This window comes from Oryctolagus cuniculus, chromosome 7 (genome assembly GCF_964237555.1).
Source record: "Oryctolagus cuniculus chromosome 7, mOryCun1.1, whole genome shotgun sequence".
Lineage (NCBI taxonomy): Eukaryota > Metazoa > Chordata > Mammalia > Lagomorpha > Leporidae > Oryctolagus > Oryctolagus cuniculus.
In genome coordinates this window covers 11,022,965-11,043,504 of record NC_091438.1, presented here as the reverse complement: position 1 = coordinate 11,043,504, position 20,540 = coordinate 11,022,965, and the positions used below count along the sequence as shown (strand labels likewise).

Sequence of the window (20,540 nt, the reverse complement as noted above, 5' to 3'; positions counted from 1 at the left end):
CATCTTTCTTCATAAATGTAATACGAGTCTATATTGCTTTTGGGTTTGACATACAAAAGCATTTAGAAAAGTCATTTCCTTTTTCTCTCTCCATTTAAATTACTTGCAGAATACCAAATTTGAAATGAATATTTCAAAAAGAGCAAGAATTCTACGTTGTCAATTCTGTCAAAAAAAATTTTTTTTAAGATTTATTTATTTGAAAGAGTTACACAGAGAGAGAGGCAGAGAGAGAAAGGTCTTCCGTCTGATAGTTCACTCCCTAGATGGCTGCAACGGCTGGAGTTGTGCTGATTCGAAGCCAGGAGCTGCTTCTGGGTCTCCCACACGAGTGCAGAGGCCAAAGGACTTCTACTGCTTTCCCAGGCCACAGCAGAGAGGTAGATTGGAAGAGGAGCAGCCGGGACTAGAACCGGCGCCCATATGGGATGCCAGGGCGTTAACCCATTGCGCCACAGCGCCGGCCCCAATTCTGTCAATTTTTAAGGGTTACTTTATTTATGTGGAAGGCAGGATTGATTACAGAGAGAGATTTTCCAACCTGTAGTTCACTCCCTAAATGGCCACAATAGTTCTCCTACATGGTTGGCAGGGGCCCAGGTATGTGAGGAGGGAGCTAGATCAGAAGTAGAGCAGGTAGGAATCAACAGGTGCCTGTGGGATGCCAGTGTTGCAGGCATCTGCATCACAGCTCTGCATCACAGCACCAGCCCTGATTCTGTGAACTTTTATTCTGCTCCCACCCCCACCCCCCTCCCCAATCCTGGTCAGGAAATTCTGTATGACTATCTACCTTCTGGGGGAAAACAAGTGAAGATACTAACCTACTTAGAGTTTTACTACGGGGGAGGAGTCTAAATTGTTCCCTCTGTATGGTAGTTACCATAGCTTTCGTCTGCTGTGAAATGTGATTTAATTTTTAATTTGTTGATTTCACATGTTTTGGGAGAGAGTTTTTGGGATCCTCCTCCAGTGAATAAGTGTAAGGACTGATGGGTGTTTCACTCTTTTCAAGGAATAAGAGAATGTCACAAAAAGAATAAATTTTTTAAAGATTTGTTTATTTATTTGAGTCACACAGAGAGAGCAGAGAGAGAGAGAGAGGTCTTCCATCTGCTGGTTCACTCCCCAGTTGGCCGTGATGGCCGGGGCTGTGCCAGTCCGAAGCCGGGAGCCAGGATCATCTTCTGGGTCTTCCACACGGGGGCAAGGGCCCAAGGACTTGGGCCATCAAGAAGAATAAATTTCATCTTGACCTTCTAGGCTGTGAAATCAGAAAGCAAAAGTTAGTTGACCAGGGTGGGAAATGTGATTTGAAGGCCCCATGATTTGTAGGTGGTATTTTGGGGAAGGGTCATCACCTATGTTCTGGGTTGTTTTTTTTTTTTTTTTTTTAATAGTGAATCCTAGGAGTGAGCGGTCTTTGCCGCACTTTTTTTTTTTTTTTTAAAGATTCATTTATTAAGAAGCAGAGTTACAGAAGACCGAGGGAGAGGCAGAGAAGTCTGGAATCCGCTGGTTCACTCCCCAAATGGCCACAACTGTCGGAGCTGGACCGATCCAAAGCCAAGAGCCAGGAGCTGCCTCTGGGTCTCCCATGTTGGTGCAGGGACGCAAGCATTTGGGCCCTCCTGCACTGCTTTCCTAGGTCACCAGCAGGGAGCTGGATCAGAAATGGAGCAGCTGGGGCTCCAACTGGCATACAGATGGGATGCTGACACACAGGCAGAAGCTTAGCCTACTAAGCCACAACACTGCCCCGTGCCACTCTTGTTTTCAACAGTATGTGAACCTGGCTTTGGGCTCCTGCACTCGGCCGCTCTCCTGCACTGGTGGAGCGGTTATCCTGTCCTGACAGGAAGATGGAAGACCTTGAGGAAGGAACTGGAATTACTTCAATTACTAAAATTACTTCAGTTTTATGTGGAATGAGTCCTGTCTTAAAGCAGATTTTATGAATAGGGAACCTACAATGTTACATTCCTCTTTTTTTTTTTTTTTTTTTTAAGATCTGTTTATTTGGAAGGCAGAGTTCAGAGAGCGGTAGAGAGAGAAAGTCTTCCATCAGCTTGTTCATTCCCCAGATGGCTGCAGTGGCTGGAGCTGGGCTGATCCGGAGCCAGGAGCCAGGAGCTTCTTCCAGGTCTCCCACACGGGTGCAGGGCCCAAGGCGTGCCACTAGTTCCAGTAAAGGAAAGCAGGTCATAGGAATTCAGCTCTGGGGAGGGCGGCCAAGGAGCATCCCCTGGGGCTGAGGAACTGGTGACAAGAGTCAGAAACTTCTCAGACAAATGGTCCCTGGCCTGCTACCTCTGCTTTTCAGGCCAGATTCAGGATTTTTTGCTACGGCCACAGTCCAGGTACTGCGAAATTACTGCTTCAAGGGATGGGCATTTCTCCTTGCTTTTAAGGTGATGCCTGTATCCCACCTCAGAGTCCTGGCTGCTCCTCCCAACTCCAGCTTCTTGCCAGTGTACATCCAGGGAGACAGCCGGTGATGGTTCAGGTAGTTGGGCCCTTGCCATCCATGTGGGGAGACCCAGAATGAGTCTGACCCAGCCCTGGCTCTTGTGGGTATATAATGAGTAAGCCAGTGGATGGAAGTGCTATCTTTGTCCCTCTGCTTTTCAAAGAAATAAAATTAAAATCCTAATAAGTAGCCATTAAGGATTAATTGGAGAGGCGGGTGATGTGGTCCAGGGGGTTAAGCTACTGCTTGGTGCCATAGGAGAGAGCCAGTTACCATGCTGTGGTCCAGCTCCCTGCTAACCCACCTGGGAAGGCAACAGAACGTGGCCCAAGTACTTGGGCCCCTGCCACCCATGTGGGAGATTTGGGTTAAGTTTCTGGCTTTGGCCCAGCTCAGCCTGGCAAACCAGCAGGTAGAAGATTTTCTCTCTTTCTCTGATTTCAAGTAGATATCTTAAAAAGAAAAAGAATTGTAGCTTCTGACCTCTGTGCTGTCTTCTGTATTGAGCCTCAGTAGTTTCACATGTGTCCATTTGTGACAGTTGAATTAAACTCCTCTCCTGTTTGAGCTTGGTCGGGGCCATCCTTGGTTTATGATATTTACCGATTCCTAGTCCACCCTTCCTCGTCCTCTCTGCCGTATCCAGGTCAGACACTTGAATCCCCCTGACAGACTGCGTTCTATGCCTTCCCCCAAAGTTTCCAACATCCCGTCAAACCACAGCCTTGCGTTGCTGTATCTCGGGTCTCGTTCTGAATCTTGGCAGCCTTTGTCTGATCAGTCCTCTGTCCTGTGTGTTTGCATAGATGTGGAAAAGAGGACTTTCCTCGCTTGTCCTTCTGTTTTTTGTTTGTTCCCCAGTGAGCTCCTTAAGCACAACAACAGGCTTTCTTGGTGTCCCTGGTGCCTGGCCCATGTTAGGCACTGACGGAGTGAGTAACCCCTCTAATGGGCCAGCGAGCACCATGTCGAATTGTGTGACAGTCAGGATTTGAGTGTGTGGGATTTGCACCGCACCCCGCAACAAGGGGAGAAAATGGAGCAGGCATAGCAAAGTCCTCTTGAGTTGTGCATATTTGGGCAAAATGATTCTGCCTTTATCTATAGAAGTTTGTTTTCACTTGCATGTTATCAGCCAGACTCTTTACGCTGTGTGTTTGGACTCCATTTGGGGGAAAAGCGAAGCGTTCGATGTGAGGTCATGCACATGTAACAGCTGCTGGGACATTCCTTTAATAACTTCTGGATGATTTCAGTGTGTTTTGGCTCAGAGGGACACTTGGCAAATCTTGTTTTTGTTTTTAAACTTGATTTAACTCGATGTTCAGGATATTTTGTGATATATTTAGTTCCCCAAGTGAGATAGAAACTTGAATTGTAAGCAGCGTATGTTTTAGTAATTTCTAAGTTTTAGTAGTTAGCTGAGGCTAGCATAAATTATACCAAAGAAGTAAATCATTTATGGGTTCTAGAATGAGAGGTAGCTTTGCATATCGCCTTTATAGTGGAAATTGCTTGACTAAAATTGCTTAAGGCATTCATGGTAAATTTTCAAAGAAGAGGGATGACTTAGTAATTAACGGTATCCTAGAACGTTTGGAAGAAGTTTGGAAAGGGCGTCAAAGGGGACTGATTTTTCAGAGAGTAATGCTGGAACTGGGCAGGATGAGGCCGACGTGGAACTTAAACACTTCGTAAGATTTCAATTTGAGGGATTTGGGGTTACATCAGATTGGTCCTTGTGGCTTTGTGAGATGTTGAGTTGATTTCTTAAATACGTTTCTTTGCATTCCACCGACATGTTGGGGGGTTTATCACAAGTGAGCTCGCACCAATAGAGGTCCTTTGAGACACAGCGCATCGCTGGAATTTTTCTCAGCCTGCGTAGCGTGGATTCTAGTCCACTCCTTGCCTGTGTGGCCACAAGGATTCTATGGGAAAGAGTCTAGCCCTTGTAATCAGTAAGTGACAAATGGCCTCTGAAAGATGGTTTCTGAGGTGGTTTCCCTGGGTGAAAATGTTTGGCCAGGAGAACATGGACGTATGTTAAAGTTATAATGAAAATTTCCAAGTTTTTGTTTAATTACAATGCTAAGTATTTTTTATCTTCCAGGACAGTTTTTTTCTGAAGCCAGAACATTTCATGTATGATTATTGTACAAAACTGTTCTCATTTTATTTGACAGGCAAACAGAGGAAGATCTTCCAGCATTAGTTTGCTCTCCCAAATGACCTCAACAGCTAGGGCTGGGCCAGGCTGCAGCCAGGAATTCAGTCTGGGTCTCCCAGGTGGGTGGCAGGGACCCAAGTACTTGAGACATCACCTGCTACCTTCCAGAATGTGCATTGGCAGGAAGCTGGATCAGAAGCAGAGACAGGAGCCAGGAGCCAGGACCTGAGCCAGGCGCTCTGTTAAGGGGTTCAGGCGTCCCAAGCGGTGTTTATCTGCTAAACATACACCCAGTGTACTGATTCCTGGTCGCGTGTTCTCAGTTTTTGTGAAGTGGTTAAAGGGGAAACATTCTGGGGAACGCTCACACGTGACTCGGGCACTTTGTACCCCTCACCGAGTATTCCTAGATGTTCCTTGCTCACGGCTGGCTATGGTGGGCCCTGTGAAAGTGGCTTTGACCTGGGTGACAGTTGACTTGATTCTGCTTCGTGCCCCTGTCCATATGTTCTGGAGACCTGGGCCTGCCCTGTCTTTGCAGGCACTTTCTTTTTTTTTCTTTTCTTTTCTTTTCTTTTTCTTTCTTTTTTTTTTTTTTTTTTTGCAGGCACTTTTCCACTGGGGTTTCAGGAGCTTCTAACAGAGGAAAACAAAAACAAAAACAAAACGTTATTTGACCCTCTGGGTTGGGTTGTCAAATGTTTAAATGTCTCCTGGAGCCAGTTAAAAGTGTATTTCCTGGCACCTTATGGTGAAGCCCGGCTCCAGCTGACACAGGCAGGGGTGGGCTCACCAGGCTGTCTGTCTCACGAGTGTGGAGCCTGCCTCGTGCATGTCATCTGGGTGGAAGTCGTGGGTGTTCATGGGTCAGAACTGGCAGTGGGGTCCCCTGCCTAACTAACACACAACCGGACCTGAACCCCAGGTCAGATGAGGCGTGGAGTGGGGAGGACATGCCATGGATCTTTTCTGGAAGTGAGAAGTTTACCCTGAGCCCTGGGGGCCGCCTGGGCACTGACCTCAGGCCCTGTAGGTGTGGGTCCCACAGGATCTCTGCGATGTGCATTGTGGTCCCAGGAGCTGAAAGCTTTGCTTGCTCCCTCCTGCTTGTTGTGACTTGAGGTGAGTCAAAACCAGAGGCTGGTTTGAGACCAACTTCTTGCCAGCCTCCTCTCAGGTTCCCACACCCCACCGTTCACAGATGCATAGGACTTGGCTCTGTTGACAGTAATTCACTTCTCCCCTCAGTATACATTTTTTTTTTCTTGGACAGGCAGAGTTAGAGAAACAGAAAGGTCTTCCATTGGTTCACCCCCAAATGGCCACTGCGGCCGGCGTGCTGTGCTGATCCGAAGCCAGAAGCCAGGTGCTTCTCCTGGTCTCCCATGTGGGTGCAGGGCCCAAGCACTTGGGCCATCCTCCACTGCACTCCCGGGCCACAGCAGAGAGCTGGACTGGAAGAGGAGCAACCGGGACAGAATCCGGCGCCCCAGCTGGGACTAGAACCCCGTGTGCCGGCGCTGCAAGGCAGTGGATTAGCCTAGTGAGCCGCTGCGCTGGCCTCTCAGTATACATTTTACTTGGATTCCTTCTTGTACAAATGCTTATCTAGCTTTGTTACAGGTATTTTCCAGTTGTGTAATTTGCATTTTTATGTAATTTTATATTCATTAAGGTGCCAAAACCATTGAGGTGTTCAGACAGCTTCTGTAGCAGTTTTAAATTGTTACTTATGTTTGTGAAAGCCAGAGAGAAATGGTTCCTCCGCTGGGTCACCTCCCAGATGCCTGCACCAGCAGTGCCGAGCCAGAGTGAAGCCAGGAGCCTGGACCTCCATCCGGATGCGCTGTGTGGGTGGTCGGGACTCAGGTGCCTGAGCCACCACCGTCTGTTGTCTTCCAGGGTGCCCAGTAGTGCGAAACTGGGATTGGATATTGGAAGCGTAGCTGGGATTCAGAGCATCCTAAACACAGTGCCACTGTTCCTTCTTTAACCGGACTTTTGTTCTGTGTGCGCACCCTTATTCTCCTTGTAAGGATAAGGAGAGTAAAAGCTCTAAGGCATGTGTGGTTTCCACCACGCCACACCCACCCGGGCAGTGCTGTGAGCTGCTCCACCTGGTGCTGCACATATTGCTGACGTGGGCATGGGATGAACTCAGGTGTGCATCTGCTTGCATGGGTGGCTTTGCCTGCACCACTGGTGGGCGATGTTGACTCAAGTACACCCTTGCTACCCCGAGGCCCCCGCAGGCCCTGGGAAGCATGGGCGTTGCTAAGAGCACAGTTGCCCCCCCTCAGTCCCCGTTGCCTGGCATATGCGTTGTTGACCCTGCCTTTCAGAAAATACGGAGTGTGGCGCCTAACAGGTGTGATAGGTTCTCACCAAGTGTGGGTTTCCAGGCAGGGGTCACGGGACCGCCGCCTAGTGTTAGGCCAGGCTTGACCTGCATAGGAGAACATTTGTTGTTTTGCCTGAGACACTAGTGTTGAGAAACTTTTACAAGGCCCTCCTCCCTTTGTCTTCATTAGCTTTCTAGTCTACTTTTTTTTTTTTTTAAGCACTAGTAGAGTCTTCTGTTATCTTTTTGTCTCTTTTTAAAGAAATTATTTATGTGAAAGGCAGAGTTATAGAGTGGCAGAGAGAGAGAGAGAGAGATACCTTCCATCTGTTCGTTCCCTCCCCAGATGGCCACAGTGGTCATGGCTGTGCAATGCTGGAGCCAGGAGCTGCTTCTGAGTTTCCCACATGGACACAGGGGTCTTTGCTGCTTTCCCAGGTGCAATAGCAGGGAGCTGGATGGGAGATGGAGCAGCCAGGTCTTGAACCAGTGCCCATATGGGATGCTGGCACTGCAGGCAGCAGCTTAACCCACTAAGCTACAGCACTGGCCCTGGTCTACTTTGATGCCTTGCCATCTAATTTAGCAGCCAAAGACAGTGTGAAAGTTATTTTTGTAATAGGGCTATTTAGGGAGAAATAGTATCTTAATTCTATTTGAACACTCAGAACTCATGACTTGAAACTCGGGAATCACATGGGTTCAGTGTTGTGTTCTTTCCTGCGTAGGGTCTCCATTTATAGTGAGAGGCATTGTATTGCCTCCTTTTCCTCTCATGTCCCACGCATCCACCTCCAGGGCTCACTGTGCCCTGTTCTGGATCCTGCCCCGTCAGGCGTGCCATTGAGTGAATGGAGGTTTCATTTTTTTAAATTATTTTTTAAAGATGTATTCATCTATTTATTTTGAAGTCAGAGTTACACAGAGAAAGAGAGGTCTTCCATCCATTGGTTCGCTCCCCAATTGGCCGCCAGCAACTGGAGCTGAGCCGATCCGAAGCCAGGAGCTTCTTCCGGGTCTCCCAGAAGGGTGCAGGGGCTCAAGGACCTGGGCCATTCTGCACTGCTTTCCCAGGCCATAGCAGAGAGCTGGATGGGAAGTGGAGCAGCCACAGTGCTGGCCCCCAGATGTTTCATTTGTAACACTGCCTTGCTGGTTGCCAGAGAGGGAAGGGATCTGGAACTGAAGAAGATGGGCCTAACTTCTCAAGCTTGTGTGATGACCCTTACTCTTGGAGGCAGGGGAATCTATGAATTTGAAAAGGAGTTCTGTAACAGTCGCTCTGTGAATAAACAGTCCAGGTGCTGCAGCCTTGTGGCTTTGAGCTCTTCCCCAACACATGAAGACAGGATAAACCCTGGAACAGCATAGTGTGCCACACAGGGGACGTAGATTTCTTTGGTCCTCAACAGACATGGCCGGAGGACCCTGTGCAACACCGGTGCCCAGGACTTGTTGCAGCTGGAAGCCGTGAGGGCGTAGTCCACAAAGTGACACCGCGGGCACTCTGAAACAAGCAAGTGCTTGTCGGGGAGCCAGACATTTGAGGGACACTGTCACCCTGGGGATTTGTCCCGAGTTCTGCCCCTGAGTGTTCATCGCTACCGGGACATCTTTTGGCATTGGAGGCTTTGGTCGCGGCTTGTGAAGTCCAGCACATTCCCTGGTGTCAGTCTGCACTGATCAGCCTCATCCCAGCATGCTTTAGGGCTGTCTGGGCCCTCAGACAGGAGCCTGGTCCAGTGGTTTCTCTCAAAGAACTAGATAGGGGCTGCTTCACTTCCCAGATGTCGCAGTGGTGGGGAGGTGCCAAAGCCCGGAGCTGGGAACTGGATCCAGGTCTCGGCCGTGGGTGGCAGGACCCCAAGTGCTTGAGCCACCTCGGCTGCCTCTCAGGCTCTGGAATCAGGAGCTGGGAGTTGAACCCAGGCATGTCAGTGCCCACCCCTCCGGTACAGCAGCCCCAGGTCCGTTCCCACATGCTGCTCTCTGATAGCCTCCTCCATGCTTCGTGTGAGGATGGCGGAGTCCACGCTGTCGCTCCCTGTCTCAGGCTGGTTTTCTGTGGCTCCGTCTGCCCTAAAAAGCCCCCAGGACGTGTGTGTGCAGGGCAGCTCATGACCTGGAGTGCCCACACAGTCACCCAGGACTTGAGTGTGGGGGCTGTGGGAGTCAGATGACCCCAGCACAAAGCTGGGAGGAGCCCAGCATCTGGTTGTCCCTGTTCGAGCTAGAGTTTGGTGGTGGTGCTTGTCCCAGGATGCTCTACCTTCCCTCTTCTCTCAGCCTCTTCCTTCCTGGCTTAGTCTTTTTCCTTCCCATTTCCCTCGCCAGAAACTTGTGGAAGGCAGTGGGGTGGAATGAGTGTGACTGATTCACACTTTGCGTGGGACAGTGTGAGTTCAGAGCCTAGCAGGCCACGGCTTCCTGCCCCTGGTGTTGAGGGCAGAGCCCCCTGTGGAACCTGCTGTACTGGCGGCGCTGCCGGGCGCCTTGGTCTGGAACAGTTAACAATGGTTCAAGGTCGTGGCAGTGCCTCTGCTTACTAAAAGCCACGGTCTATAAAGGCAGACCCCGAGGCATATGCATGCCCCCAGCAGCTGGGTTTTTGCTGGGGACGCTGAGCTGTTGCCAACCCCGCGCGCCAGTGTGCAGTAGGGGCCAGACTGAGTGCTTGTTGGGTGACAGCACCTACTGGAAGTTCTGGGTGTGGAGACAACGGTTTAATGTGAAAGGCTCTCAGTGTCCACCTTTGTTTCCTTTCCTCCGAGTCATTTTTTAGAAACAGGTTTTCGCAGCGCCTTGGTCATCCTTGGTTAAACCTGCCCGTGCTCGGGTTGGCATGTCGGAATTGTCCCAGAGGGGCTGGAGGCCGCAATGCCCTCCTCCGGGCTCCGCCCGTGTGGATAAGACACAAGTCGTCCTCTCACTGGTTTTGAAGTGTGTATCGGGCTGGCACCGTGGCTCACTTGGTTAATCCTCTGCCTGCCGCACCGGTATCCCATATGGGAGCCAGGTTCTAGTCCTGGTTGCTCCTCTTCCAGTCCAGCTCTCTGCTGTGGCCCGGGAAGGCAGTGGAGGATGGCCCAGGTGCTTGGGTCCTGCACCCGCATGGGAGACCAGGAGGAGGCACCTGGCTCCTGGCTTTGGATCGGCGCAGCGCCGGCCGAAGTGGCCATTTGGGGAGTGAACCAACGGAAGGAAGACTACAGAACCGCAGCCACTCTCCATGCCAGCCGCATGCCGCGGCCGCCAGAGCCTCCCTGATGTGGGGGTCGTGGGAGGGAAGGCTTCACCCGGGGCGGGAGCCTGGGAGCTGGGCAGGTGCTGGGATTTTTCTGGGAGCAGAGGGCTGGGAAGGCCGTGTTTGCTGGAGGAGCAGCAGAGGGAGATGTGGGGCCTGGAGGAGCTGGGGCCGGCGTTGAGAGGACTGGAGCCGGATCCGCAGGGAGGCTGCGGGCTGTGTGCGTCCGCTTACGCCTGTGAGGCCTGGTGCTTCCTCCCCCAGGAGAGGAATAGAACGTGGTTCTTGAGGATTACTTTTTATTTCTAAGTGAATGGTCCGGTCAGTTGTGGAATCCCCTCTTGCCTCTTAGCACCGATCTGTCCCGGGATCCAAAAGGAATGTGGCTTCCCAGCCTGGAAGAGACAAAATGCAACACTGAGTGTGTCTTTGTTTTCAAAGTATTGAGCCAAACAGCTTAGTGAGTATTTGATTCTCTACATGGACAGCCAACACAAAACCGGGAAAGGTGCCGGCTGCCCCAGGCACTGGGAAAGTAGGTAGCTAAAGGGGACAGCAAAAGGCGGGCCTGACTGTCCCTACCCAGACCGCGCACGGTGTGGGGGGGACAGGGGCAGGAGAACTTGCTTTGGGTCGTGGCTGATGAGAAAGCAGCGGGGATCAGCTCAGACTCTGCCTCCAGGAGGTAAGTCTCAGCCGTGGCGCGTGGCACAGGTGGCTGGAGACGCAGTGGGTGCGCTGGGCTGCAGGTGAGGTAAGTGAGGTGTCACGAAGGTGGCCGGCCGCTCCCCCAGGCTCGGGTCGCCTCCCAGAGACAAAACCGTGCTGGGAGTCCGCGCCCGGTGCCACAGTGCCAGAGCGATCAGTTCTTCCCTAGGTCTCTCTCACCCTTAAGAGGACGCATCGGAATTAACTCCTGTATTCCACCTAGAGGCAGGCGCAGGGCTTGACCTTGACCTTGGAACGTCGGCCTGTGTTTAAGGTTGGCTTCCATTTCAATGTTTCCTGCTTCTGTTTCTGTGGGATCCAAGGTGAGCACCGCAGGCAGGTGCTTGCTTGGGTCAAGTTTAATGCTGAGTGCTCTCCCACGCTCTGGGGATGCTGCCAGCCACGGGATGCCACGATGAGGGGGCTGAGACTCCTGGGGTTCCCTGCTGGTACCTCTCGGCCATGCCTCCCTCCTGCCTCTCTTGTCCTACACTCATTTACTTTTCTTTTTTAAAGATTTATTTATCTACTTAGTCTGAATTGCATATAGAGGAAGAGACAAGAGATCTTCCATCTGCTGGTTCACTCCCTCAGTGGCCAAGGCTGGGCCGGGTCAAAGCCAGGAGCTTCATCCGGGTCTCTCACTTGTGTGCAGGGGCCCAAGCACTTGGGCCATCTGCTGCTGCTTTCCCAGGCACGTTAGCAGGGAGCTGGGTCGGAAGTGGAGCAGCCTGCACTAGAACCGGTGCCCCTTTGGTGTGCCTGGGCTGTAGGTAGTAGCTTAACCCCCTGGGACTCAGTGCTGGCCCCACCCTTCACTTTTTTTTTTTTTTTTTTTTAATTTGACAGAGTTATAGACGGAAAGGTCTTCCTTTGGTTGGTTTATCCGCCAAATGGCTGCTATGGCTGGCGCAGTGCGCCGATCCGAAGCCAGAAGCCAGGTGCTTCCTCCTGGTCTCCCATGGAGGTGCAGGGGCCCAAGCACTTGGGCCATCCTCCACTGCCCTCCTGGGCCACAGCAGAGAGCTGGACTGGAAGAGGAGCAGCCGGGACTAGAACCTGGCACCCATATGTTGGCATCGCAGGTGGAGGATTAACCAAGTGAGCCACAGTGCCGGCCCCCTTGCCCTTCACTTTCAAAGCCAGACATGGACAGTAATTTCTCCAGTGCCCCCAGGTTGTTGGGAGACTTATGTTTATCAGCTGAAATGCTTAATGCTACGGTTCATTCCCCTGGTGAGGTAGAGCCGCTTCCTGATTGCTCCAAGCCTTTGACTTGCAGGATTCCTGTCCTCCGGTTCTTCCCCCTGCACATTTCCCGCTACCCACAGGATGTTCGGGTGCGTATTGACCCCATGCTCAAGTCCGCACGCACCGAACGCTTTTCTTTCCTTGGACAGCCGTAGACTCTGAGGCTGTGGGTCTTGGACAGTAGCCAGGCCCACTTGGTGAGCACGTGGGGTCAGGTGGGGAACCTGCCCAAGGCCGGGATGACACCCCTGTCTGCTGAAGCCGGACTTGATGCTGAGGGAGACGCCCGTGCCCTGCCCTCTGGTTGTCTCATCAGGAGCCCCCAGAGGCCTCTGGCTGTGCTATATGAGGCACCTGATGTAGCAACACCGTGAGACAGCCTGGCATTGCCTCCCAGCGTGCTTCGCAGTACTGAGTTACACGGCTACAAAAATAACACGCGTTTCTCTGCTGCTCCCGGGGGTGGGTGGGGGAGGACGAATCCCCAAGGCCTGTGCTGCTCCCCTGAGGTCGGACACAGCGCCCCCAGCCTGTAGACTGCCCAGGTCGGTCTGGGTGTTCTTGGCAGTGTCTCTGTGCTCGTGTGTGGATGGGAGGGCGTCTCTCTCTAGCTGAGCGCCACTGTCGTGATCCAGGGGAGAGCTGCTGGGGCCCAGAGACAGAGAGCAAGATTGCATTGGAGGGCCTGGGGGTTGGTCAGTTCCTGATGGGGGCGGGGCAGGGTAGGTTGGTAAAACCCAGCTTTATTTTAAGCCAGGCTCCGGAGGGCGGGCCCCAGTGCTGTGCCTGGCCCCCGAGTGCCAGCCAGTGATGTGGAGGTTGGCAGAGTTGTAAAAACCCCAGAGCTTCAATTTGTTGCAGAACCCATTTCTCTTTGGAGGAGGTATTTGAGTGAGTCCGTGCTCCGTAATGGTTTTGGGGGGAACAGGAACTAAAGGGAAGCCAGGGTTTGGGGAGTCCTGTCTCCCGTGTGCTCCTGGAAGGGAACGTGGCCCCTTGAGTTCCTGTGCTGGGGGCTCAGGATGCGAAGCCCTGGGCGCGATGACGTGGTATCCGAGTGGTGTTTGTCGACGGCTGCTCGGTGCGGATAACAGACGCTCGCTTTCTGTCCCTGCAGCAGGCCGGCCGATGGGCAGAGGAACGCTGCCACCTTTGGCTTCACAGGAGTACGGCCTCTCCTAGGCCACCTCCACTGAAACAGACTTCCTGGGAGGAGAGGCACTGTCTTCCAGGCACAAACTCCAGGATTAAAACTGCCAGGGCCGGCGCTATGGCATAGTGGGCTAGGCCTCCGCCTGCGGCCTATGTGGGCACTGGTTTGGGTCCTGGCTGCTCCACTTCTGATCCAGCTCTCTGCTGTGGCCTGGGAAAGCAGTAGAAGATGGCCCAAGTCCTGGGGCCCCTGCATCCATATGGGAGACCTGGAAGAAGTTCCCGGCTCCTGGCTTCTGATAGACCCCAGCTCTAGCCACTGTGGCCATTTGGGGGAGTGAACCAGCGGATGGAAGACCTTTCTCTTTGTCTCTAGCTGTGACTTTACCTCTCAAATAAATAATAAATAAAATCTTAAAAAACCCAAAGCACAGCTGCCTGGGGGTGAGGTTGCCACTGGAAGCCAGTGTCTTCTTGCAGAGTGATTCCACTGGCTGGATTCTGACCACGATTCCATCGGGGTGCTCAGATAAAAAGGGGGGGGGGTGTGACTACAGAATCCTGAGCATCTCGGGAGTGGCCTTGGGCACTGCTTATTTCAGCAGCACAGAACTGCTTTCTCTTTTTTTGTTTAAAGATTATTTTTATTTGAAAGGCAGAGTGACAGGGAGGGGTGGAAACAGAGATCTTCCATCTGCTGGTTCACTCCCCCAAATGACCACCGCGGTCGGTTAGGGTTGGGCCAGGCTGAAGACAGGAGCAAGGAACTCCATCCGCGTCTCCCCCAGAGGTGGCCAGGGCATGAGAACTTGAGAGCCATCATCTGCCGCCTTCCCAGGCGCCGTAGCAGGAAGCTGGATCGGGAGCAGAGCAGCCGGGTCTGGAACCCGGGTTCCGATGCAGGGTGCTGGTGTTGCGAGCTGCAGGTTGAACAGCCGTGCCGCAACCTGAGAATTAACTTTGTCCTTTTCCTCCTCTTGGGAGGTTCCATGCAGGCCCTGACAGTGCCGTGGATGAAACTGGACAGTCCTCCTCCTCCTCTTTTTTGCAGAAATTCTGGGATCCGGAGACGGCCATTGCCTTGGGAGAGCAGGAAGCCGTCTGCTCTCACGGGAGGCGTTGCTGTCCCGGGATCCCGGCTCATGGTCCTCTCGGTGCTGTTTTGCAGGTGTGGCTGACGAGCACGCCCTGGCAGAGGAGTGCCTGCGGAGAGGCCAGCCAGCTCTGCCCGCCCAGCCTGCCAGCGCCCGCCTGCACAAGCCGCCCCGGCACACGCCCGTGGCCAGACACGTGCAGCACCCGATCTGGGAAGAGGACGAGGAGCAGGACAGGCCGCGGGTCCCCGGCGGCTGGGAGTCTCCCACGTGCTCAGCAGGTGTGCAGAGGGGACCTGGTGTGCCGCGTGCCCAGAGCAATCATTCCCTAAGGGCAGAAGGACAGAGAGGACAGAAGTCACGCCTGTGCTGTTGTGTGCTGACCTGAGTGGGTTGGGGGCGGGAGGGAGCTGGGGGCAGGCACCAGGTGGGTCTGGGGGGAGGCAGGGCAGGTGCCTGTGCTCCTCGCTCACCTCCAGGGGCTCCTCCACGTGAGGTCTGGCCGCCGTGGCTCAGAGCTCCCGCACTATTAAAACGGGGTCCCAGCCTTCTGTGCTGTGTATGCAGTGTGTTGTCTTGGGCAGAGGATGAGAGAGGGCCACCGCAGAGCCCCAGGGTCCTGCTCGCATCGCCACTGCTGCCTTCTGTAGCTTTTAGCCTAGTGCCCGAGGTCTGTGACTTAAGCTGCTGTGCCCAGGGGCTACTCCCAAGAGGCCTGAAGGGGTCTTGGGCCTCAGCCTGGGCCACCTCTTGCCTCCCACCCTTCTTGTCAACATCACCCACCTGTGTGTTATGCATTGGCTTCAGAACCAAAGGAAAAGCCCCAGGGAGCCAGGCCCTCAGGCACTGTTCCAACCTTGAGCTGTAGGTGAGGGGGGAGACCGAGCCTCCTCCCTCCTCTGGGGTGCCCTGGGCTTGCGGAGCCTAGCTCTGCCCTCTGCCCACCTCTGACGGAGCCTCATGGGCCCCGAGGGTGTGCTGTGTGCACAGAGCATTGACCTGGACTTGCTCTTTAAGCCAAAGCCAATTTAGTCACCAGCATTCACGGGTTCCTGCCTTCAGCCCTCCTTGGTTCTCATCAGACCACGGCAGGGTATGCGGTAGCGAGCGCCGGGTGTCAGGGTGACGTGGGCAGGTGGCAGGAGGTTGACTCTGTGCACGTGGGCAAAGCCGCACTGTGTAAGCAGGAAAGTAAGAGGAGGGTCTGTTTGCTTCAAGAACTAACTGCCCAAAAATCCACCCCTTGACGTCTGTTCTATCCTTCTCAGAAAAAGCAAAGTGGCTGACATGGTTTTTAGGGGGGCACAAGAGGATGCGCCCTCCACAGTAAGAGCCAGGGACATGTGTGTGCCCATCGCTGGCTGAGGTCCTCCTGGGGCTTGGGCTCCCACTGCCCAGCGGCCCTGCTCTGCCCGGTTTGCCTTTTGCTGTTTAATTGAATGACAGAGGCAGGAATTCACCCTTAGGGACGGGGCTTGTGTTGGTTGTCAGCTCCTGGTATTCAAGGGTCGTGGGTGGTTCTAGTCTTTGCAAGGTGCAGGGTTGTAGCCCGGGTGTCCTGGGGCAAATATCACCCGAACAGCTTCAGCCAGGAGGGTGCCCTACGTGGGGCCCGTTCGGTGCCTCATAAGGTTCTGGTTCGCAAGAACAAGGCGTGAGGGGGTGGGCCTGCCTGGTGGAGCTTTGTTGAAAAGTATAAACAGGCTTCCCAGAACAGGAGCCAGAAGAGGCAATGTACCGCTCGTACCAGCCGGCGCCCAAAGGCACACACATACCCTTCTTTCAAAATTAGGTTCATCCTCTCCCGCCGTGGGGCACCTGTTGCTGTGGATTCCCCAAGACCCCTGCTGTTGAGTGAGAGAGAAACTTGCCACTGCTGAAGAATGTGGCGGGGGCGGGGAGTGAAGATAGAGAAGTCTTTCTTCCTCCTCAAATCTCATTGTTTTGTCAGTTTCTATCTTCTAGTTCCTTATCAGATGTTTTTTCTGCATAAGTAACTATAGTTGACTGATAAACCCCAGGACAAATCCTTAGACCAAGGAGGCAAATGATAGGCGTTTTATCTGTGCCTGCTTCTTCCCCCCCCCATGGGGGCCACAAGATAGGAGCCAGGCACCTGCCAGGGAGGGCTCTGGATGCCGGGGAGCTGGCCACTTTCTCTTTTCAATCATGGTAGGAGGCTTTGAAAACAGAACCAAAGTTAAATCATCAAAGAATGAAAGACATGATTCGCATAGAAAAAAAAAAAAATACAGGGAGCCCATCTCAAAGACTTAGAGATGACAAAGCCACTTCAAGGGAAGATTCTGTAGAACTGCTACAGAGTGGAAAATAGAAGCGGTTGCTGCCCTTCGAGGCAGTAAAACCTCTTTTTCCCACCAGCAGAACGGTGTGCGTGTCTGCAAAAGCCGATTATGCCTATGCATCCAACTTTGCGGAGCCTGGGCGCTCGTCTGCATCAGGAGTAGTGGAGCAGGGTCCTGTCTCTCTTGCAGACTTGAATGACCATGTTCCTGCTTCCCAGGAATCCCTGCCCTCGGAACAGCCAGGCCAGGCATCAGGGGCTCCCATGCAGCCTCAGGAGGTCTTGCGGTCCGCTCTTGGCTGGCTGTGCGCATCTTGGGCAGTTTGTCCTAAACAGCAGCACTGAGCAAGCAACATCATTACCCCACAAGTGTCAGGAGCCCCTGCCTCCTGCTGCTGGCCGTTTGTCGCCGAATGGAAGGGTGACACGTTAGAACCCACGAGGGTGGCTTCTCCTCGCTGGGCCACGGTGAAGTGTGCAGACACATCCCGGTGATTTCTGGGAGTGAGTTTTCTAGGCTAAAAGTGAGCTGTTGCTGCAAATGGGCGAGGCTGAGAGAGAGAACTGACCACCTGACTTTGAGCCAGCGTGGTTCAGGGCTGAGGTGGCCCTTGGCGGTGTTGGGCAGGTGACAGGTGAAACCGTAACACGATTTGCCTGGCTGGCATTTGCCATCGTGTTGAATGTGCTGGCACTCTAAGTGACTAACCCCCCTTAGAACTGGCTCTGCTTATGTTAGAGGTCGAGCGCACGTTGGTGGTGCATACGGGGGCCAGGAAATGATAAGATATGGGTAGAGCTTTGAAAAAGCATTAAGTATATGTATTTTTTTCACTCACAGATTTCATACACACACACAGGTCTATTTCAGAAAGGGAAATTAAAATTATCTACCATGAAAAAAAGAATGATGAGTCACAGAATAAAATGGATCCTTTAACCTTTTTTGCTTGTTTGTGTGAAACATGCTGCTAACCCAGGAAGCTGTGGAATGCCTCCCTTTTTTTGCAGTACCCAGCATGAAGCTCTTAACACAAAGACTGGCATTTAACCCCAGTGCGCGCTTTTTAATGAAACTAATTTATGTCCTTACACGTGTTGTCTGTGTTAAACATTTTTTCAGCAATTTCTTAACACTTTTTCTATGAGGATCTTTTTGTTTTTTTAAAGCAGTCATCGGCATGAGAAGTCTTGACGCCTCTGTAGAGGGCAGCTGGAGGAGGCTGGTGGCTCCCAGCATTCTCTCGATGTCTTTAGTGGCCCACATTCAAGATCAGGCCCATGGCCTGCACCCACACTCTGGGGACTGATTCCAAGGCCATTCCTGCAGAACTAAAGTCGGGCTCTTTGGACAGAACGTGCCTTTCTCCTTTGGCTCCCGCTAGTGAGTGGGTCGCACAGCTGTTGGCTTGAAGCAGCTAACGCAGGGAAGATAAAAGGTCCCCATTCTCAAACAAGAAAGGGGACTCTGTCCTGTGGAATGCCGCAGAGCCAGCTTGCACCTGCAGAGGGCGCTCTCTCTGAGAAGGGCTTCCTGTGGTCAGGTGCCTAGGGGCTGTGCCTAGTGACAAGCCAGGCTAGGGGGCGGGGTGCAGTTGGGGGACCCAAGGTGAAGTCTCCAGGGGCACAGCTGGCTCTGAACCCCGCTGTGGGGTGTGGCTGTGAGGGGTCCGATTATTTCTCTTCTCTGCGTGCGCGTGACGTTCTTCAAATCCCACGACAGGTTCCCCAGGGGACAATCTCAGAAGGCAGCTGGTGTTTGTCCTTGAGTTTGAGAAGTGGACAAGATAGCTGGCTTTGACTGTGTGGCTCATTTAATTTCCGTAAAGCGGGGACCTGCTAGGCGGACCTTTGCCTCCTCACGGGGAAGCAGGTACTGTCGTGCCGTGTTTTACACACCGTGTCTCCTTAGGAATCAAAGAAGGTGGCAAGCGGAAGAAGCAGAAGCAGAGAGAGGAGTCGAAGAAGAAGAAGTCGACCAAAGGGAATCGCTAGGCTGGCCTTGGCCGGGCCCACGCGCGCTTGCCCCCCCCGACAGACGTGCGGCCTCGCTCGGTGGGTGGTTGTGCTCACATTCTAGATAGTGGCACCTTGTTCAGCACGGGCCCCCGGGCCACACTCTCTCACAGCAGGATTACGGACACGCGATCACCGAGCATCAGGGTCAGGGCTGTGAGAGGAGACGGGAATGGACAATCGTGGGTGGCCGTGGTGGAGATCTAGGGACGCGGCCTGGACTCCTCTTCCTCTGCCTTCCACACCCCGCCCTGGCCCGTGCTAAGTGCGTTAGCATTTCCCTCGAGTTGTTCAGGACCTGTCTCGCCCCTTTCAGCTGTCTGAGCACTGCACAAGCGACAGGAAGACTCGCGCTGTTAGGAGGGCGATGAACCTCTAGCCCAGCGACGGTGCAGCGTCCGCAATGAGAATGGAGTTCAAGACCTCAGCTTAAAGATCACCCACATCCCACAGTGAACGGAGGCTGCCAGGCCACTCTGCAGTCCAGTCTCCCACGTGCCAGGCCATCAGGAGTCACTTAGCTGTGAAACCATTCCTTCTACTTAGTGTTTGCTTTCTGCTCTTCTCCAGGTCGTCCAAATTCGACTTCAGATATCGTTTGGTTTTGGCTAAATTTCATCCTTTTTTTTTTTCTTGGATCCATAATTATATATTCTTTTTAGCATCCTGCTCAGCCCTGCCGCCTCTAGCTTTTATTATGGTTTAGGGCCCTGCTGGGGAGAATCGGCTGGTTGCCCGTCACCCGTGCAGAACAACCAGACACCGAGCAAGTAGGTAGAGCTAAACGTTTCAGTCGGCAAACAGTGGCCCCCGGAAGCCGTCGTCTCGGCCTAGCTAGGTTCTGTCCAGCTTCCTCTAATCATTCCCATGCATGACCCACTGCTTCCTAACCTTCTCTCTTTCTGCTGAGCACTGAGTAGGATTCTGGTGTGGCCTGCATGTTCCCCCTTGGGGAGTGCCTCCTTCCTTCTTAACACGATCTGTGGTTTATAAGTGCTTTTTCCTTTGCCCTCCTGCAACTGAGGGCATCGTAAAAAGGCTTGGAGATTTTAAAATGCCAGCAATTTTAATCTAGCAGTGTGGAAACGGGGAATTTTTTTTGGGGAGGGGGGTGCAATCCATGTAGCGGTGCCACAGGCTTAGAAGCCAGAAATGGATGTATTCTGCAAGTCTCAGCTACCAGTTACAGAAGGGTTTGCTCTGTTGGGGTTTTGGTGGGGAGGCGGCGTGGGACGCAGAGTGGATTGGTGTTTTATGCTTATTATGGAAACTGTTACCTTGAATGCCTGATGTATTTGAATGCTGCCTTCGTGAATAAAATGTAAGCCTTACCGAGGAGAGCCCACCTGCCGCGTCGTTTGTATCGGGAGATCGCACTGTTCCTAATAAAAATAAAAGCGGTTCTTTGACACTTGCCATTTTGAAGGATGAAGTGATACTGGGGCGGGAGGCGGGGCAGGAAGTTAGATTGTGAGACGCCTTGCTGCCCAGGGTGGGGGACACAGTGCTGGGCGGCGCTACGGAAAACCAGAGGGAGCCACTGCATGGCGATTCTCTGGATTCTGACCTGGCTGTGGTCAGCAGCCGAGACAGGACTGATCGCTGGTTGAGTGCTGGGTGCTGCTCATGTCCCAGGCTGTCATTACCAGAGTAAGAAACGCACCACCCATGGTGCCCGCGCAGCCTTTCTGAGTTTTATAGAGAGTCATCGCTAACCTTAGCTGCTCAAGTCCCAGAACTGGCTGGTGAAATTGCGGCTAAGGGGGGGTCATGCACACCGAGGGAGGGT

At 53.0% G+C, this 20,540-nt stretch overlaps 1 protein-coding gene across 13 annotated transcripts in view; it reads left to right on the top strand.

Moving 5' to 3' along the window:
- The window catches only part of DNAJB6 (DnaJ heat shock protein family (Hsp40) member B6), an 82,100-nt gene extending 61,935 nt beyond the window's left edge, over positions 1 to 20,165 (top strand). For 11 of the 13 annotated variants that reach the window (XM_008263862.4, XM_051857051.2, XM_051857050.2 and 8 more), the window contains 2 exons: positions 14,505 to 14,711; positions 18,648 to 20,165. In XM_008263862.4, coding sequence (XP_008262084.1) covers positions 14,505 to 14,711; positions 18,648 to 18,730 — 290 coding nt within the window. In that variant the 3' untranslated portion in view covers positions 18,731 to 20,165. The remainder of the gene's footprint in view (positions 1 to 14,504; positions 14,712 to 18,647) is intronic. The other 2 variants (XR_007923751.2, XR_011390274.1) reach the window with 1 other exon arrangement.
- The last annotated feature ends 375 nt before the right edge of the window (positions 20,166 to 20,540 follow it).